This window comes from Salvelinus sp. IW2-2015, linkage group LG32, assembly GCF_002910315.2.
Source record: "Salvelinus sp. IW2-2015 linkage group LG32, ASM291031v2, whole genome shotgun sequence".
Classification (NCBI taxonomy): Eukaryota; Metazoa; Chordata; class Actinopteri; order Salmoniformes; family Salmonidae; genus Salvelinus; species Salvelinus sp. IW2-2015.
In genome coordinates this window covers 8746176-8765835 of record NC_036871.1, presented here as the reverse complement: position 1 = coordinate 8765835, position 19660 = coordinate 8746176, and the positions used below count along the sequence as shown (strand labels likewise).

At 45.3% G+C, this 19660-nt stretch overlaps 1 protein-coding gene across 1 annotated transcript in view; it reads left to right on the top strand.

Moving 5' to 3' along the window:
* LOC111956807 (uncharacterized) overlaps positions 1-19660 on the top strand; it is a 67448-nt gene that overhangs the window by 31379 nt on the left and 16409 nt on the right. Inside the window, exons 33-51 of the mRNA XM_023977443.1 lie at positions 2494-2577; positions 2819-2956; positions 6720-6836; positions 6938-7030; positions 7191-7414; positions 7764-7966; positions 8336-8584; positions 8850-9079; positions 9384-9548; positions 9947-10036; positions 13177-13527; positions 15495-15845; positions 16578-16943; positions 17231-17362; positions 17516-17668; positions 18295-18411; positions 18671-18844; positions 19025-19229; positions 19441-19595. Of these exons, the coding sequence (XP_023833211.1) occupies positions 2494-2577; positions 2819-2956; positions 6720-6836; positions 6938-7030; positions 7191-7414; positions 7764-7966; positions 8336-8584; positions 8850-9079; positions 9384-9548; positions 9947-10036; positions 13177-13527; positions 15495-15845; positions 16578-16943; positions 17231-17362; positions 17516-17668; positions 18295-18411; positions 18671-18844; positions 19025-19229; positions 19441-19595 (3597 nt within the window). The remainder of the gene's footprint in view (positions 1-2493; positions 2578-2818; positions 2957-6719; positions 6837-6937; positions 7031-7190; positions 7415-7763; positions 7967-8335; positions 8585-8849; positions 9080-9383; positions 9549-9946; positions 10037-13176; positions 13528-15494; positions 15846-16577; positions 16944-17230; positions 17363-17515; positions 17669-18294; positions 18412-18670; positions 18845-19024; positions 19230-19440; positions 19596-19660) is intronic.

Sequence of the window (19660 nt, the reverse complement as noted above, 5' to 3'; positions counted from 1 at the left end):
TCAAGGTACTTGTATATCATTGTAATAAGTGATTTTCAAGGCGGTAAACACCGATGACATAAAAGGCCTCCCTTTTATGTCATCGGTGTTTACCGCCTTGAAAATCATTATTATTATACTATTATTATACTAATTACTAATTATTATACTAATAAAAAATAAGTATTTTAATAGCCTTCTTTGTTTTTATTGATTTATACAAGATATTAAATAATTTTGTTCACTTTCTAGCCTTCAAAATAATAAATACGGTCAGGTCCAAAATTATTGGCACTTATGATAAAGATGAGCAGAAAAAACTGTATAAAATAAATAATACAAATACTGAGATATATTGTATGCAAAAAAAATGAAAATTGGATCAAGGACTTTTTAATTGACCGCCCACAGAGGATCTGTCACGCCCGTCAAATGAAGTAGACCAAAGTACAGCGTGGTCAGCGTACATTTTCTTTTTATTAGAAAAGACACCGAACAAAAACAATAAACACTACAAAACAAACCGTGAAGCTAATGGCTATGTGCCATAAACAAAGTCAACCTCCCACAAAGACACGTGGTAAAAAGGGKTACCTAAGTATGGTTCTCAATTAGAGACAACGATAGARAGCTGTCCCTGATTGAGAACCCTACCCGGCCAAAACATAGAAATACAAATAATAGAACATAGAATACCCACCCCAACTCACACCTTGACCAAACCAAAATAGAGACATAAAAAGGATCTCTYAGGTCAGGGCGTGACAGGATCCCCATGAATGMGGCCCTCTCTGATGAACTGACCCTGAACACAGGGGCTCCCCAGGGGTGTGTCCTTTCACCGTTGTTGTTCTCTATCTACACTAACGAGATGAAGAGCCAAGGAAACAATGTAAGCCTTTTTAAGTATGCGGATGACATGGCTCTGGTAGGACTCTTTTWTAAAAGATACCAAGTCAGATGGGGACATCTATTTTAAACAGACCAACAACCTTCAAGAATGGTGCCGGTCAAGTTTCCTCCACATCAATGTGGAAAAGACAAAGGAGCTGATCATCAATGGCAACAACTGTCCCCAACCACTCTCTCTGAATGACCAACCAGTAGAGGTGGTTGAGTGTTTTAAATACCTAGGGACACAAAATGATAACAAGCTAAGTTTTACAGAGAATGCAGAGTGTATTTCTTTTTAAAGCAAGGCAACGTCTGTTCTTAATCAGGAAATTAAAGGGGTTTGGGGTCAGCCAGGATGTTCTGGAGAGGGTGTACAGCAGCTTGGTGGTGAGCATCCTCACATTCAATATGACAGTCTGGTAATCTGAGTGTGAGGAGCAAAAGCAAACTGACCAGAATAGTAAACACAGCCAGCAAAGTAATTGGTCGACCACAGGCACATTTGAGCAMTCTGTTCCACAAGGCAACCAAAAGGAAGACACTGGCTGTCGTTGGTGACCCCTCCCACCCTCTACACCCTCAGTTTGAGAGGCTTCCCTCTGGCCGGCGCTTCATAATGCCGTTGACCTTAACAAGGGCCCCAGGACCAGTGGACGCAAAATATTGAAACAGGTGTGACAATAATCTTCAGCCCTATCTTTTTGAGAATTTTGTTCAATTACTTGTTAAATAAAATATATTTCTCTGAGCAATTGTATTAGCATAAAATAATATAATTTTCCCTTTTTTGGTGGGGAATACAATGTAGCTGTAAGGATCGACGCTGGTAGAGATGAGAAGCAGGTACAGGGAGTGAACATATAATTATCACCGGACATGGAAGAGGACAGYACAGCGTCTGGCCGTAAACACATAACGACATTAATGCAGACACAGGGAACAAATGGGGGAGTAGACAGTTATAGACGGGGCAATCGACAAAGGGAAGGAGTCCATGTGAATCCAATGAGTGCTGCTGCGCGTAATGATGGTGACAGGTGTGTGTAATGAAGGGCAGCCTGATGCCCTCGAGCGCCAGAGAGGGAGAGCGGGAGCAGGCGTGACAGGCGCTCAGTATTTGTATTATTTATTTTTTTTACAGTCTTTCTTGCTCATCTTTATCAAAGGTGCAAATAATTGACTGACTGCCTGTAGATATCTCAAAATCCCCCAAATATCACTATAACTCTACACATCACTACTGGGACAAGCCAATTTGCTTACCTTAACTACTTTAACAATCTATAAACATAAAGTGTTGCAGTATAACCAAATTGGATTATTGTCATTGGTAAACAGTTCAATACAAACAGAAACATGTATGATGTGTAACTATTTGCTATTTTAAAGTGTTTTTTTTCATGGTTGCAAAGGCAAGGGACGCAAAATGCCACCGCAATTCAAGAACGACCCTCATTCATTATGATCTAAAAACAGATCCTGGATCAGCACCCGTAGTTTGAGACGCTCTTTGAATACAAGCCCTGAATTGCTATAGGAAAGGTTAATACAACAGTCATTAGTCAATCTTTCTCAGTGATGTTGTCTTCTATTGGTTTCTTCTATTTGTATCTTCTGCAGGTGTGTTCCTCCTTGACCCACACGTTCAGCTATGACGTCATCCCTCCAGACTCTGAAGTGTGTGTCACAATGTTTAGCAATCAGGTAGGGTGATTGATACCCATCACATTTCAAGACATCAACAGTCTGTTTTGATAAAAACAATGGTACGTTAAATGACTAAATTGAATTTCAGTCTAACAAAACAGGCTTGTAGCAGAGCACYTGTGGAGAATGAGTTGGTAGCGCTGTACTTGAGTCCAATTTTATGTCTGCTATACCCATAGAGATCCTGTGGGTGAAAAAGTTCTCTATAAAAGACTATGGCCGCCATATTTCTCTACAGACGCAGAGAGAGGTGCGAGGGAGGGTTCGGATCGGGAAGAAGGACAGACTGACGTTCCTTGGACAAATTCAGTTGAACCCCTCAGATTTACCTCAGCATAGGGTCAAAGTTCGAGCCAACCTCACCCATCTACTCCAGGTAAGGCAGATTCTATAAGAGAGACTTTAAATAATATAAACAGTATAATATATAATTATAATATAATATACAGTACCAGTCAAAGTTTGGACACACCTACTCATTCAAGGGGTTTTCTTTATTTTTACTATTTTATATATTGTAGAAGAATAGTGAAGACATCAACACTATGAAATAACACATATGGAATCATGTAGTAACCAAAAAAGTGTTAAACAAATCAAAATAGATTTTAGATTTTAGATTCTTCAAAGTAGCCACCCTTTGCCTTGATGACAGCTTGGTTACTGCATGATTCCAWWTYTGTTATTTCAAAGTTTAGATGTCTTCACAATTATTCTACAATGTAGATAATAGTAAAAAATTAAGAAAAACCCTTGAATGAGWAGGTGTGTCCAAACTTTTGACTGGTACTGTATTCCATTGAGCAGTGTTAWTGAGGGCTCTATTTTAACAAATCTAACGCAATGGTAAATCTAAGTGCAGGCGATTGCGCTATAGGTTCAGGGGTGTGTCAGAAATATTTTTCATGATCAAAATTATTGCTGCACTTGTTGGCGCAAAAAGGCTATGTTTTGATGAATGAAGAAGTTGTTGGTGTGTCCAGGCTTGGCCCCTCACTGGCCAATCAGAACGTGATCCATTGCGAAATATGTGGTTGCTTCAACAGTCTTTTATGTATTGCCGTGGAATCAACTCCAATTCCAATTTTACTCTGTTATAGTTTCTTAATAAATAGCTTACAGAAACGAAATAACAAAATGTAGACCTATCTTTGCTAAATAGGTTAGCTTGAAACAATTTGCAGTCCACATTGTTCTAAGTAATTGCATGGCTTCAATAGTATTCACACTGATATAGGGTCTAGGTCTACTGTAAATTGCATTATGGCTGAGCATGGACATGCCAAACATGGTCAATAAGCAAGATTAAAGTAATTATTGATTAGCCCTAAAAAGAGAATGAATAATTCTAATGAAATGCTAAACAACAACAACAACTTGGCTATGTCACACCCTTTTTTTTTTATTATTGGGGGGGGGGGGGGGTTAGATCAGCTTTAATATTACAGATATATTGTGATAGATCACCCATATATTTTTTGTAAAGAAAAAAATAAACAAATATATATACAGTACCAGTCAAAAGTTTGGACACACCTACTCATTCAAGGGTTTTTCTTTATTTTTACTATTTTCTACATCGTAGAATAATAGTGAAGACATCAAAACGATGAAATAACAKATATGAAATCATGTAGTGACCAATAAAATGTTAAACAAATCAAAATAGATTTTAGATTTTAGATTCTTCAAAGTAGCCACCTTTTGCCTTGATGACAGCTTTGCACACGCTTGGCATTCTCTCAAACAGCTTCACCTGGAATGCCTTGCCAACAGTCTTGAAGGAGTTCCCACATATGCTGAGCACTTGTTGGCTGCTTGTTCTTCACCCTGTGGTCCAACTCATCCCAAACCATCTCAATTGGGTTGAGGTCGGGTGATTGTGGAGGCCAGGTCATCTGATGCAGCACTCCATCACTCTCCTTCTTGYTCAAATAGCCCTTACACAGCCTGGAGGTGTGTTGGGTCATTGTCCTGTTTAAAAACAAATGATAGTCCCACTAAGCGCAAACCAGATGGGATGGCGTATCGCTGCAGAATGCTGTGGTAGCCATGTTGGTTAAGTGTGCCTTAAATTCAAATTAAATCACAGACAGTGTCACCAGCAAAGCACACCCACACCATCACACCTCCTCCTCCATGATTCACAMTGGGAACCACACATGCAGAAATCATCCGTTCACCTACTCTGCGTCTCACAAAGACACGGCGGTTGGAACCAAAAATCAAAAACTTGGACTCATCAGACCAAAGGGCATATTTCCACCGTTCTAATGTCCATTGCTCGTGTTTCTTGGCCAATGCAAGTATCTTCTTCTTATTGGTGTCCTTAAGTAGTYGTTTCTTTGCAGCAATTCGACCACCTCAAATATTTCCACCCCATCAGTTTTCACATGACGAAATTGCAAACTAACATCTTTTGACACTAGTGCCGCCTTAACACCAGCCAAAAATAGAGCCCTATACAGTGCATTCTGAAAGTATTCAGACCCCTTGACTTTTTCCACATTTTGTTACGTTACAGCCTTATTCTAAAATCTACACACAATACTCTATAATTAAATTTTTGCAAATGTATATATATTTTTGGGGCATACATCACATTATTCTGACCCTTTACTCAGTACTTTGTTGAAGCACCTTTGGCAGCGATTACAGCCTCGAGTCTTCTTGGGTATGATGCTGCAAGCTTGACCCACCTGTATTTGGGGAGTTTCTCCCATTCTTCTCAGCAGATCCTCTCAAGCTCTGTCAGGTTGGATGGGGAGCGTCGTTGCACAGCTATTTTTCAGGTCTCTGGCTGGGCCACAAAAGGATATTCAGAGACTTGTCCCGAAGCCACTCATGCATTGTCTAGGCTGTGTGCTTTGGGTCATTGTTCTGTTGGAAGGTGAACCTTTGCCCCAGTCTGAGGTCCTCACCCCTCTGGAGCAAGTTTTCATCAATGATCTCTCTGTACTTTACTCCGTTCATCTTTCCCTCGATCCAGACTTGTCTCCCAGTCCCTGCTGCTAAAAACTTCCCAACAGCATGATGCTGCTGCCACCACCATGCTTCACCGTAGGGATGGTGCCAGGTTTCCTCCAGACATGACATTTGGCATTCAGGCTAATGAGTTCAATCTTGGTTTCATCAGACCAGAGTTTTTTTTTTGTTCATGGTCTGAGAGTCCTTTAAGTGCCTTTTGGCAAACTCCAATCGGGCTGTCATGTGCCTTTTACTGAGGAGTGGCTACCGTCTGGCCACTCTACCATAAAAGGGGACATTGGGGACGTTAACTGCTGCAGAATGTTTTTGGTACCCTTCCCCCGATCTGTGCCTCAACACAATCCTGTCTCGGAGCTCTACGGACAATTGCGTCAACCTCATGGCTTGGTTTTTGCTCCGACATGCACTGTCAACTGTGGGATCTTATATAGACAGGTGTGTGCCTTTCCAAATCATGTCCAATCAATTGAATTTACCACAGGTGGACTCCAATCAAGTTGTAGAAACATCTCAAGGATGATCAATGGAAACAGGATGCACCTCACCTCAATTTTGAGTCTCATAGCAAAGGGTCTGAATACTTATATTGTAACAGCTCTCGTTTGTAGTAGAATGATGAGTGGACCAAGGCYCAGCGTGGTAGGCGTGCAGCCTGGTAGGCGTACATCGTAACTTTATTGATGACACCAAACAAAATAACATAGAGAATAATAAGGATCTCTAAGGTCAGGGCGTGACATATATAAATAAGGTATTTCTGTTTTTTTATTTTTAATACATTTGCAAAAGTGGCTAAAAATCTGTTTTCGCTTTGTCATTATGGGTTATTGTGTGTAGATTGATAAGGATGTTTATTTATTGAATTCATTTTAGAATTAGGCTGTAACGTAAAATATTTGGAAAAAGGGAAGGGGTCTGAATACTTCCCGAATGCACTGTTTGTGTTGACATTACCAGAAAGGAAGTGTGGAGTTTCATCCCAATAGTGTGAAAAGACTTCTTCATCTTGTCACTTGTGCAGTAATATGATAAAAACGATAGGGGAATATGATGGATGTCCACTGGGAATTTGATTTCACCTTTCCAAGGAAGGGAGACAAGGAGAGGAAAAAACTATTGTGCTGGACCCATGACTTTCTTAGCTATTTCAGTTGAAGCTCCCTTCGTCGGCCATACTGGAAGGAGATGTGTCCTGGAATCCGAAAAATAACCGTGTGTTTGATTACCTAGTGAGAGGCAAAGTAGGAATCAACCGGCAGGAGTGTCAGGTAAGAGTAACTATTCATTCACCACTTAAATAAAAAATATTGCTTATTTATGATTACAGCACTTATCAATCATTAACAATGTGTTTCTTTTTCTCCATCAGTTTTCTGTTAATCTGAATGGCTCATCAGACAGAATTGGTCTGTATTCCTCGCTCACACATCCCTTCCAATCCAAGATCCTTAAAACATTGGAGGTGGGTTGCTAATGTGCTTTTTCAAAGGTTGACATTTGAATCCCTTAATCGACGAGGTATATAAATAAAAAAATATGTCGCTTTTTTTGTTTTTTGGTCAGCGTATCTCGTGGTTTCTAATGGGTTTAGTATTCGTAACTTTACGTTTTGTATTCTCCAGGCCCGGCTCACTGCAGACACGTCTATGGTGGACGGCGGAGTGAGCAGCTCTCTGTGTGTGAGGGCTGATGGGAAGGACAGAGCCCTGCTGGAGGCCCAGCTCTCCCACTCCCTACAGAGAGACACCAGAGCCCTGAGTATACGTCTGGCCCTGCTCCAGACTCTACTACCTACTTCAGCCACTGAGCTGCAACTCAACATGTCTGCCAACATATCCTCAGATAAGTGAGTGCATTCTCACTAAATCAAATCAAATGTTATTGGCCACATACACATGGTATGTGCAGATGTTACTGCAGGTGTAGCGGAATGCTTGTGCTTCTAGCTCCGACAGTGCAGTAATATCTAACAATATATACCCAATACACATGAATCTAAGTATAGGAATGGAATTAAGAATATATAAATACTAGTCTATCAAGTAGCTACATACAGTGTGTACTTAGGACAGGTCTGTCTGTCTTAACCACAGTTTTGCTGTATCCCTCCCCATGCTTTCTCACTCTGTATCCTAATTGTAATCGTTCATAGTACCTCCATACCTTCTCATCTCTCCCTGTCTATCTCCTTCCAGACTCTCCATGCATGGTTCCTATGACCAGGGAGGGGAGGTCCTGCAGGCCCAGGTGGCTGGCTCATTGGAGCACTCCCCTGGTTCCCCGGGCCTCCGGATGGCTGTCACGGGCGGCCTGAGGCACTCCTTACCTAGCCTCACTGCTCTGCCTCCTGCCCTGAGTCTGGAAGGAACCCTGGGGCAGTCAGACTGGCTCACTGAAGGTATGGATCTATTTGACATAAGAAGTGATTGAGACTCATTCATCTGGTCTTGTCTCGAGAAGTGCCATGGCGAACCCAGGTTTGTGTATTTTCCATGTTAATGCTGTATAAATGGTGAAACACACACGCACACACACACACACACACACAATATTCTTAGGGATTCTGGTCCCACAAGAATAGTTAAACACGTTCCACACACACACACACACACACCACACGCACACCACACCACACACACACACACACACACACACACACACACACACACACACCACACACACACACACACACACACACACACACACACACACACACACACACACAAATGTATTATTCAGTACTATGAAGTGTACATGTGTGTTGCAGGGCAGCTGAGAGTGACAGTGAGTAAGGCTGTGTACAGTGTGGAGCTGAGTCATCAACAGGACCAAGGAGACACCCGGGAGGAAGAGGATGGCATGCTGGGGAAAGAGCCTGACGCGGCCAGTGATTGGTTGTGCGCTCGGGCAGGGGAGGAGTCTCTGTGTGTGAATATGAGCCGCCGATTGGGCAGTCAGGCGAGGGGTGGAGTCAACGCCCAGCTCTCTCACTCCTCCCGCTGGCTCCATACTGCAGGTGACCCCCTCCGTCTGTCACATGTTATAGTCACTTTGAGTCTCTACTCCCCCATTCCCTCTTCCCTCTCCTCAGATGTCCTACTTCTATGCTCCTTTCACCTCCACACTTTCTCTCCTTAGATATCCTCAATTAATATGATAATATGAAACCGTAATCTGTTGTAAAAATAATGTGTCACATGCCCTGTTTATCATAAGCCCTTTCAAGTATTGGTAAATGACATAAATCCATTGTGTACCATTGTCTGTCACCAATGTTTTAGGTATACCAGGTAACAGCGGTGCCCAGGTGAGCTGGACCCAGGAGGAGGGCAGGCTCTCAGTGCTGGCAGAACTACAGACCGGGGCTCATGGCCTGAAGGCTGAGTTTGAGAGGGCCAGGACTGGCGGGGCCTCCCCACGATGGGAGCTCCAAACCAGGGTACAGCACCAAAGCAAGGCCCTGGTCCAAAGAGGCCTGCCCAGCTCCATCCAGGCTACAGGGCACTATCAGGTGCAGCTTCATCCTCTTCTTCCTCATCCTTTCTCTTCTTTCTCGCTACTCTATTGTTGTTAAGAACGCTGCATTGAACTTGATTTTTGACATATTCCTGGAGATAACTTATCAAGATATCGAAGAAGATGTATCAAAGATGCTTCAAGCTAAGGCTTTAATAATTATAAGAATAGAAATTCATTTGATTTTCAGGTTTCAAGCCATGAAAGACATTCATAATTCAGTCTTTACTTCTATGTATTACAGTATTTTCAGTTTAATAGTTAATGAGCAAAATAATTTTCATGACCTCTGACTGTAGGAGGAGACAGAGCGTTTGAGTGCAGGGTTGGCCATAGCAGTTGAAGAACAGAAGATGGTGGACGTCCTAGTGGAAGCTGGCAAGGGGAACAACGCTGCCAACCTGACTGTGTCTCTATTGCACCACCTGAGGCAACTCAAAGGAATGATACCTACATCATTGCAGGTGACTAACACATTTGTACATTGGAAAATCACTCAAAAACACATTTCCAACATTGCAACAAATTCAAATATCACAAGACTTGTATTCCATTTCTATCATAATTGTATTCCATTTCTATAATCCCTCAGTACCATACCAACAGTGTTTCTACAGTAGTCAAGTAGACACTTTTGTAAGCCATGCAAATTTGACTTGAAAAAGGAAAATGCATTTGCTCAATTGCTTCTAGTTCTGTAGTGAAGAGCCTCTGATATCATAGTTGTTTTCARTCCAAAGAAGAATAGGAACCGTGCGCTCCAACTCATGTGCCATACTGTCTGTGTTAAATTCCTCCATCTTCTCCCACTGCTCCCCCTTTAATAAACAAACTTTGTRGACGGGGGTCTCTGTTTTCACAGATGAGCTGCACGGGGTACGCCACCAACGGTCCCGATAATGACCGCCTCTCGGCCCAGTGCTCCGGAAGCGTCGCTGGTCGACCTGTGGAGGTACGCGCCTTTCGCTCCGAGAGACCACACAGCAGCAGGCTCTGCTACGGCCTAGCGTTAGCCTACCCTAGCATCACCGCACAGGCCAAAGGCTGCTACAGCCCCACGGGTCAGGCCGAGCTCAGGGCCAACCTCACCCACTCCTCCCGGCTACTGCAGCTCTCTCTGGGGCTACCCTCCCACTCTAGCCTCAGGCTTCTGCTCCGGCCTGGGCCTAAGCGATGGAGCCTGGGGTTCGGGTCGGTGGTTGGCCTCTGGAGGGTGGACCTTAGTGGGGGGCTGAGGCAGGAGGCGGCAGGGCTCTATGCATGGCACGGCCTGGTTGAGTATGGGACTCCTCATGTCACACACAAGGCCGAGGTTAGAGGTCGTGTTAGGGCAGAGCGGTGGTGTTACCTCTGGGTGGAAGTGAGCGGGGTGTGTGACTCGGTCAGATCCAGCCTGGTGGTGTCGACACAGTGCGGGGGAGAGGTGCGGGTGGCCTGGGTGCGGATCACTGAAGGGGAAGGGGCACTAGCACCAAGCAGGACATCTATGACCATAATAGGAAGCGCTGTGAAAGACGGCCTTAGGGGTACTGTGGATCTTGAAAACAACCAGGATTCTCTCCACTGCCTGTTATCCTTGCTACTGAGAGAAAGCCGGGCTGAGCTGGGCTGGACCCTCCACCACCAATGGGCCACTCTCTCCGCKTCCTCCATCCCAGAAAGTGTTGACCTGCACGGGTCAGCCCAGCTCCGACGCGCCTCCCTCTCCGGGAACGCCCGGGTTTCCTTGGACGCCCACTCGGCCAACCTGGACGTCACGGCGACTTGGGAGGCCCTCGGCCAATCCCCAAACGCCGCCCTCAGGGCCGTCCTCCAACATGACCTTGCCACCCTAAAGCATGCTGGGATACCAGAGGACGCCACCCTGAGCGTGTTTGCGGGGCRCACTCAGGCACAGGTGGAGCTGGAGAGTGATACGTGTTCCATGCTGACCCACGGGACTAGTCTACATAGAGGGGAACAAAGAAGGACATGGACCCTGGTTGTCCGTCAGCGCTGTAACCTACTTAAGGTAGAGACATAGAAATAGAATTACTAGAACGGGCATACCCATTCTAATCAATGTCATTCTATTTCTATGAGTAGAGAGGTGGAAACATGGAGGGAACAGGAAATCAATCAATCAAATTGATTTTACAAGTGACCTCAAACATGTTTCCCAGCGACAGAAAGCAGGAAGTGAGGAATCTTCASCAGAAAGATGAGCCTCCGCTTTCCTTTACAGCATGGCATATCGCTGAKACATGGGGTAATGCTGTCTCACATTTAGAACCCAGGACCAATCAAATCAAATCACATTTTATTTGTCACACGTGCCCAAATACAGCAGGTGTAGACCTTACTGTGAAATGCTTACTTACAAGCCCTTAACCAACAATGCAGTTCAAGAAATAGTGAAAAAATATTTACTTAATAAACTAAAGTAAAAATCGAATCAAAAGTAACATTAAAATAACAATAACGAGGGTATATACAGGGGCTATATAGGTGTGTGATGTTGTTGATGATGTGTCAGTTCATATGTATCTTTTATAATTATTTGATTTCAGCACAAAAACACACACAAAATAATGCTATTGCAAATTTGACTGTCTTATTTAGCCATGAAGTGCTTTGAAAGGCTGGTCATGGCTCACATCAACACAATTATCCCAGAAACCCTAMACCSACTCCAATTTGCATACCGCCCAAACAGATCCACAGATGATGCAATCTCTATTGCACTCCACACTGCCCTTTCCCACCTGGACAAAAGGAACACCTATGTGAGAATGCTATTCATTYACTACAGCTCAGCGTTCAACACCATAGTACCCTCAAAGCTCATCACAAAGCTAAGGATCCTGGGACTAAACACCTCCCTCTGCAACTGGATCCTGGACTTCCTGACGGGCCGCCCCCAGGTGGTGAGGGTAGGTAGCAACACATCTGCCACGCTGATCCTCAACACTGGAGCTCCCCAGGGGTGCGTGCTCAGTCCCCTCCTGTACTCCCTGTTCACCCACGACTGCATGGCCAGGCACGACTCCAACACCATCATTAAGTTTGCAGACGACACAACAGTGGRAGGCCTACWTTGCTGTAGTGGAGCAGGTTGAGAGCTTCAAGTTCCTTGGTGTCCACATCACCAACAAACTAGAATGGTCCTAACACAACAAGACAGTCGTGAAAAGGGCACGACAAAGCCTATTCCCCCTCAGGAAACTAGAAAGATTTGGCATGGGTRRTCAGATCCTCAAAAGGTTCTACAGCTGCAACATCGAGAGCATCCTGACTGGTTGCATCACTGCCTGGTACGGGAACTGCTCGGCCTCGGACCGCAAGGCACTACAGAGGGTAATGCGTACGGCCCAGTACATCACTGGAGCCAAGCTTCCTGCCATCCAGGACCTCTACACCAGGCGGTGTCAGAGGAAGGCCCTAAAAATTGTCAAAGACCCCAGCCACCCCAGTCATAGACTGTTCTCTCTACTACTACTACAAGCGGTACCGGAGTGCCAAGTCTAGGACGAAAAGGCTTCTCAATATTTTTACCCCCAAGCCCTAAGACTCCTGAACAGGTAATCAACTGGCTACCCGYARTATTTGCATTGTTTACCCCAAACCCTCTTTTACGCTGCTGCTACTCTCTGTTTATCATATATGCATAGTCACTTTAACTATACATTCATGTACATACTACCTCAATTGACCCGACTAACCGGTGCCACCGCACATTGGCGAACCGGGCTATCTGCATTGTGTCCCGCCACCCGCCACCCACCACCCGACAACCCCTATTTTACGCTACTGCTACTCTCTGTTTATCATATATGCATAGTCACTTTAACCATATCTACATGTACATACTACCTCAATCAGCCCGATTAAATGTTGCCTGTATGTAGCCTCGCTACGGTTATTTTTCACTGTCTTTTTACTGTTGTTTTTATTTCTTTACTTACCTATTGTTCACCTAATACCTTTTTTGCACTGTCGGTTAGAGCCTGTAAGTAAGCATTTCACTGTGGTATTCGGCGCACGTGACAAATAAACTTTCATTTGATTTGATATATTGGTTGTTGTTGCTGACTTTTGGTTTCTCCTCCACAGACTCTCCTCCCTCCGTACTTCTCAGTGAACGGCTCCTTGATCCGCTCCGGCTGCACCACGCGTCTGGACACACACCTCCACACCGGGGGAGAGGAGAGGGGGGCCGCCAGCCTGGCCTTATCCTCCTGCCTCCCCCAGCTCAGCCTCAGGAGCTCCATCCGTCACTCCCTGGCGGGGCTCCATGCCCTGGGRCTCCCCCCTCGCAGTGCCCTGGTCCTGGGTATCTCGACTGGTGAACGCCCTGGGGTAGGGGTGGAGCTGGAGCTGGGGCAGTGCCGGATCAGGGCTGATTCTGAGGAGAATAAGGCTAACTGGGTCGTCAATGTGACCCACTACTGCCCAGAACTACAGGTAAAGAACACACTGGCCAGGAGAGCACAAACAAATCTGTTTCCGCTTACCGATCAGTGGAATCTGATGTGTTAGTGCTGGGCTAAGTTCCATTGTGTGCCTGCATGTTTCTGCCTTGGCCAGCTTTTGGGGAAATGGGAAACCTAGTCAGTTGCACAACGGAATGCATTCATCCAAAATGTGTCTTTCCGCATTTAACCCAACCCCTCTGAATCAGAGAGGTGCGGGGGGCTGCCTTAATCAACATCATCAGCACACGCCAGGAGCAGTTGATATTGGGGGTTAACTACATTGCTCAAGGACAGAACAGCAGATTCCTTCCACTTTGCCGGCTCTGGTATTTGAACCAGCAACCATTGGTTTACTGGCTCAACGTTCTTAACCACTAGGCTACCTACCGCAGAGTTGGGTTCTATTCCATTTGATTTCCAGTCAATTCAGAAAGTAAACCAAATTCCAATTCCACATTTTCCCAATTGGAAAGCATTGAAGAGAAATGGAATAGGAGTTTCAGTGCACTTCTGGAATTGACTGGAATTTCAATGGAATTGACCCCAACCCTGCTGCATCAACAAAGTCTTTCTCTCTGTCTACCACAAATATTACGGTTATAACATTTACATTTACATTTAAGTCATTTAGCAGACGCTCTTATCCAGAGCGACTTACAAGTTGGTAACGATGCACTACAATAACATTGACTAAGCTATTAATCACCACTATGGTACAGCCTGATATCTGAGTTATGACCACTTTGATTGTGCTAGCTGGAACCCCAGCTAAGAGATGGTTTTGATGATAATAGGGGGGCGCCTATATATTATCAACACACCCGTCTCCTTTGAAGAACTTCAGAAGGAGTCTTCATCAAAGGCAAACCTCGGGGCTGATTTTTAACTGGGTGTCGCTGTGATAGAACACCAAGGGTGCACCCCAAATGGCACCCTAACAGGGTCAAAAGTTGCGCACTATATAGGGAATACTGGTTAACAATAGTATCCTGAATAGGTTGTCATTTGGGACGTAGCCCATAGGATGGTTTGCGAGACCATATGTGTTCTGTCTAGATCAGTGCCCCGTGGTGTTTGTACTAGCAGCGGGAGCTCCTTGTCTCTAATTGTGAGCTGTGTGTGTGTGTGTGTGTGTGTGTGTGTGTGTGTGTGTGTGTGTGTGTTGTGTGTGTAGTGTGTGTGTGTGTGTGTGTGTGTGTGTGTGTGTGGGGTGTGTGTTGGTGTGGTGTGTGGTTTGTTGGTGGGTGGGTGGTGGTGTGTGATTGACAGAGCTTTGTGGATGCAGCTGACAGAGGGCTTCGCTTTAGTTAACGTCGAGGATGGGGAGAGGGGGAGAGAAACAGGGGGAGAAGAAAGGGGGAGTGAGATGAAGGGAGAGGGGAAGTGAGAGTGAAGGGAGAGGCGGAGTGAGATAAAGGGAGAGGGAAGTGAGAGTGAAATGATGGGGAGTGAGAGTGAAGGGAGAGTGAGAGTGAATGGGGAAGTGAGACTTGAAGAGCAACGGCGGAGTGAAAAGTGAAGTAGAGATGAAATGAGGAGTGAAGGTAGAGGGAGTGACGAAGTGAAGTTAGAGGGGAGTGAAAGTGAAGTTAGAGGGGAAGTGAGGTGAAGGGAGAGGGGGAGTGAGAGAAGGGAGAGGGGGAGTGAGAGTGAAGGGAGAGGGGAAGTGAGAGTGAAGGGAGAGGGGTTGCCTTGAGTTGACAGTATGGATAGAGGAAAGGCTTTGTGTTGTTAGAATAATTGAAAACTGCAGTTTTTTGGGGGGGGAAGTGGCAATTCATGATAGTGCTTTATAGTGTTGGGATGTGTGGTTAGAGATAGGGTTTGTGTGTATGTACTTTGAGGGACTGCACATGTGTGTTTTACAGCGTGTGTGTATGTGCGCGCGCGTGCACATGCCTGTGTGTCTACATGCACATGAGCAACGCATGCCCATGTATGTACATTTCTCCACAGAGCACAGGACTCCCTGCATCCCTGGCCTTCCAGGGCCTCCTCTCATTGGTCCCTTGCCAGCTGGCCGTTCACTGTACTCTAAAGATGGACAACCGTGATCTTACTCTGGAGCTGGGCCAGTCCTGTAGTCCGGCAGCACACCTCTCTGGCTCCCTGACACACTCCTTCCCTGGGCTCCGGACCAGGGGCCTCCCCCTGAAGACCAGCATAGAGGCTTGGGCCCCTGAGGGCCCCGGACAGACTGGGGCCCTGTTGATTAAAGCTGGCTCGTGTCATATCAGAGCTAATGGAGACATGGGGTCTAATGGACGGACACAGTGGGCTACAGAGTCAGATTGTCCGTTGCTACAGGTAGGCTATCCTCTTTTTTTTTTTTATATTGAAATGCAACACGTTATACYGAGATTATCCTCATCGCATGCCTATGACTTCAACAGTGAAACCGAGAGACTGAAAAACAGCTTCTATCTCAAGGCCATCAGACTGCTAAACGGCAGTCACTAACTCAGAGAGGCTGAGGATGCTGCCTACATAGGGACTATCGCTGGCCACTTTAATAMATGGATCTCTAGTCACTTTAAACAATGCCACTTTAAGAATGTTAACATATCTTACATTACTCAAAGCATATGTATACACTGTACCTTATACCATCTATTGCACCTTGCTTATATATATATTTATATATTTATATGTACATATTCTTATTCCATCRCTTTAGATTTGTGTGTATTAGGTAGTTGTTGGGGAATTGTTAGATTACTTGTTAGAWKTWYKWGCACTGTTGGAACTAGAAGCACAAGCATTTCGCTACACACGCGCTAGCATCTGCCAACCATATGTATGTGACCAATAAAATTGGATTTGATTTAATGTGGAAAGTTTGTAGTCTTCATATCCAACTTACTGTATGTAGCCTAATCTAGTTAGCCTGGTTCCATATCTGTTTGTGCTCCATAGCCAACGCCTACAAACAGATCTGGGACAGCAAGTAAGTCACTCTCTTACTGAATATCCATGCCCGAAGAAAGCCATGCKGTTAAATCACAAAATCACACTCCCATCCACCTTTTATTTCCCCAGGGTCTTGACCTCCCCTCCCAGGTCCAACTGAATGGCTCTGTGGGAACAGATGACCACAACATCTGGGTGGCCATTTTGGATGCCAGTGTGGAGGGGCAACAGAGGGGTTCCCTGAGGCTGACCGCAGGGGCCAGGTCTGGGCTGAGGCTAGAGGGACACCTCAGTCACAACCTCACGGCCCTTGAGGGGATACCGGGCCAGAGTAGGATAGTGGTGACCGGTAGTGGTAGGGCAGACTCACAGGGCTACGATACAGAGGTGGAGCTACAGCTGGGGGAATGTGCTGTGAGAGGCTCAGCGACGGTGATGACAAGGGACAACCTGAAGGGGGCAGTGGTGTACCACAACAACTGCACTGCACTACAGGTACCGGCACATTTTGATTAAAGTATTCTATTCTATTCTACTACCAACAGCTTTGACACTGTCTCGCACTGGGTACTGAGTTCCCCTAAGCACAGATTTAGGATCAGTTTCCCGTCCCTATGTCATAACCTGAACTATTTGGGTGAAAAYTGCGAAACTGAACTTAGATCAGCTCTTAGGTGCAACTTAATCATACACTGCTATGTTAATAACTACTAACTCTTCATCCATTTTCAACCAATGTTTGATTTTCCGGTCTATAATGTTGTATACCAAATATTTTATAGGAATGGGGTAGTCCAGTTAAGATGAAAGTTTCTTGGTCCTTGGGCATCACCCAGACACTCCTAGACACCCATGTCTCCATGGCGATGGATGAAAAGAAACTACAGGCTTTGATGGCACTGAAAACAACAAAGGTAGGCTACTGTTTTTTCCATACATTTCATAATTACAAACATTTCAGTGTTTCGAACGGCCTCTTCCGAACAATGCATGTTCATTGACTGATAAACATAGAGATGAATGAATACATTTCAAGTACTGTGTCTACTTCTGTTTGTGTCTGCCAGGGTTGGCAGGAAGCATCAGCCCATCTCAACCACTCTGTGCCCCTGCTAGAAAGGGTGGGTCTCCCCGCCAATTCTGCCATGGCGACGCGCTCAGAGAGCCATGGCAACGGCTCTTACCACTGGCTCCTCTACTGCATCGTGGGTAGCCAACAGGTAACCTGATTAACAGCAGCTGTTTAGAGAGGAAACCACATAATTAAATATAACACTTATTTAGGGCCCTGTGTTTTGCGCAATCATGTGACATATCAATATTTTATCCTGCATTTTAAGCCTTATCCAAAAATGAGAATTTCACACCAAAAAATATAGCAATTGTCTGAGGATGGTACTGGACCAAAAGAAAAGGGAACAGTTGGATGAAAAAGCTTGAATTAAAGGTTAAAATCCAGGCATGGCACATAATTGCGCAAAACACAGGGCCCTAAGTATGATATTGTATCTCTACGGAGAAAACTGCCCTGTTGTATACTAGGGGGTGGGCGGGTTGCATCCCAATAGTCTAAAGTCGCTTCCTTTCCTAGACTCCTCTCCTTCATCTGCACTGGTCTGTAAACGCATTGCATCTTTTTTTATACCACAGCGTACATCAGGGAAAGAATGCAAAGAAGCAATTGTACACTATTGAGATGTACCCTAAGATGTGTCCTTCTTTGTAGTRATAATGAATGTAGTAGTGAATGCAATATAATGATTATACCACCATATTCATTTTAGCCAATTTCACGTGTCTTTGGTATGTGTATATGTCCGTCTTTATGGTAAACACTTATTTTTAGTTCATTGAGGAGATGACCGTAGAGAGGTGTCAAGGGATGGTGAGGGTGAAGAGCATTGTCAATCACACGATGGAACTTCTGAAGACCTGGGGACTGCCAGAGAACAACAGTATCCAGGTTAGAGACGTCAGACTGACGATCCAAGCCAAACCAACCTGAGCCGAGCTGTACTGGGTTGACCATAGTTGCTGGAACCAGGCTGGAAAGGACAATGTGAAAAAAACAATATCCAAGCCAACACAGTACGGTTCAGGTTGGCATGATAATGTGAAAAGCGGGTTTAGAGGTTTAGATTCCTTGGCTTATATATCGATCTGTTTTTCTACTGTATCTTATTAGATAAGTATTCAGTATGATGCCTTTGCTCTGCCTCCAGCTAGAGCTTGGTTCTGGGCAGGTGAGGAACCTGACCATTCAGTCCCAATTTGGAGCTCAGCTAGCAGGACTGGGGCTTCAGCTGAAGGACAGTCCATTGGCTACTGAACTGAGAGGCAACCTGTGGCACAGTTGGCTTTGGCTTCAAGAGAGAGGTTTTCCACAGACGATGGAGGTAAAGAGTTATGCCCAGTCTGAATATCTTTGGCAATATCTTCAGTGAATTGAGTGTGTTTGGGTGTGTGGGTGTTCCTGCAGTACATTTCAATTCTCTTCGAACCCGCTTTCTCTTGCTCCCCACCCCACCGCCTTTCCTCCCCTTCCCTCTGTCCTTTTCCTCTCCTCCCTCTCCCAGGCCATATGCTCCACACGCAGGGTGCTGTCTCAGCTGAGGTCCAGGGCTCACCTCTCTGTGGATGGTCATAGGCTGCTGGGCTCTGGCCTGAACATCAGTGTAGCCGATGGACATCTAGCCATGCTGCTCTCTCTGACCCCTCCCTCATCACCGCGTACAGACTTGCCATATAGTCTGGACACAGCCCTGACCGCCCAATTCACAGGTTAGCACACTAACCCAGCTAACGTCACGGAATGACAGAAAGTGGACCTATTTGTAACGTTCGCTATTGGTCAAACATGTCCTATGTAACGTTCTGTCTTAACCAATCTGTGACATGTCTGGAATCTCCTTGAAGTTCAGTATGTACACAGTTATGCATTTTCTCCACTAGCCTACTTCTCCTTAGTGCCCTAATTCATTCCCCTCCATAGGGCCCATGAGGAGTGTGTCAGTGGACCTGCACTGTAAGGGGAGACGGGTGCGTGTTGTTGGGGATGTGAGGGGCTGGAGAACCTATGGAGGGTCCATGGAGGCCAGAGCCACAATAGAACACAGCTTACAGGGTCAGACCAGCCCTATTCTACAGGTAGGCTGGCTGACACACACACACACACACACACACACACACACACACACACACACACACACACA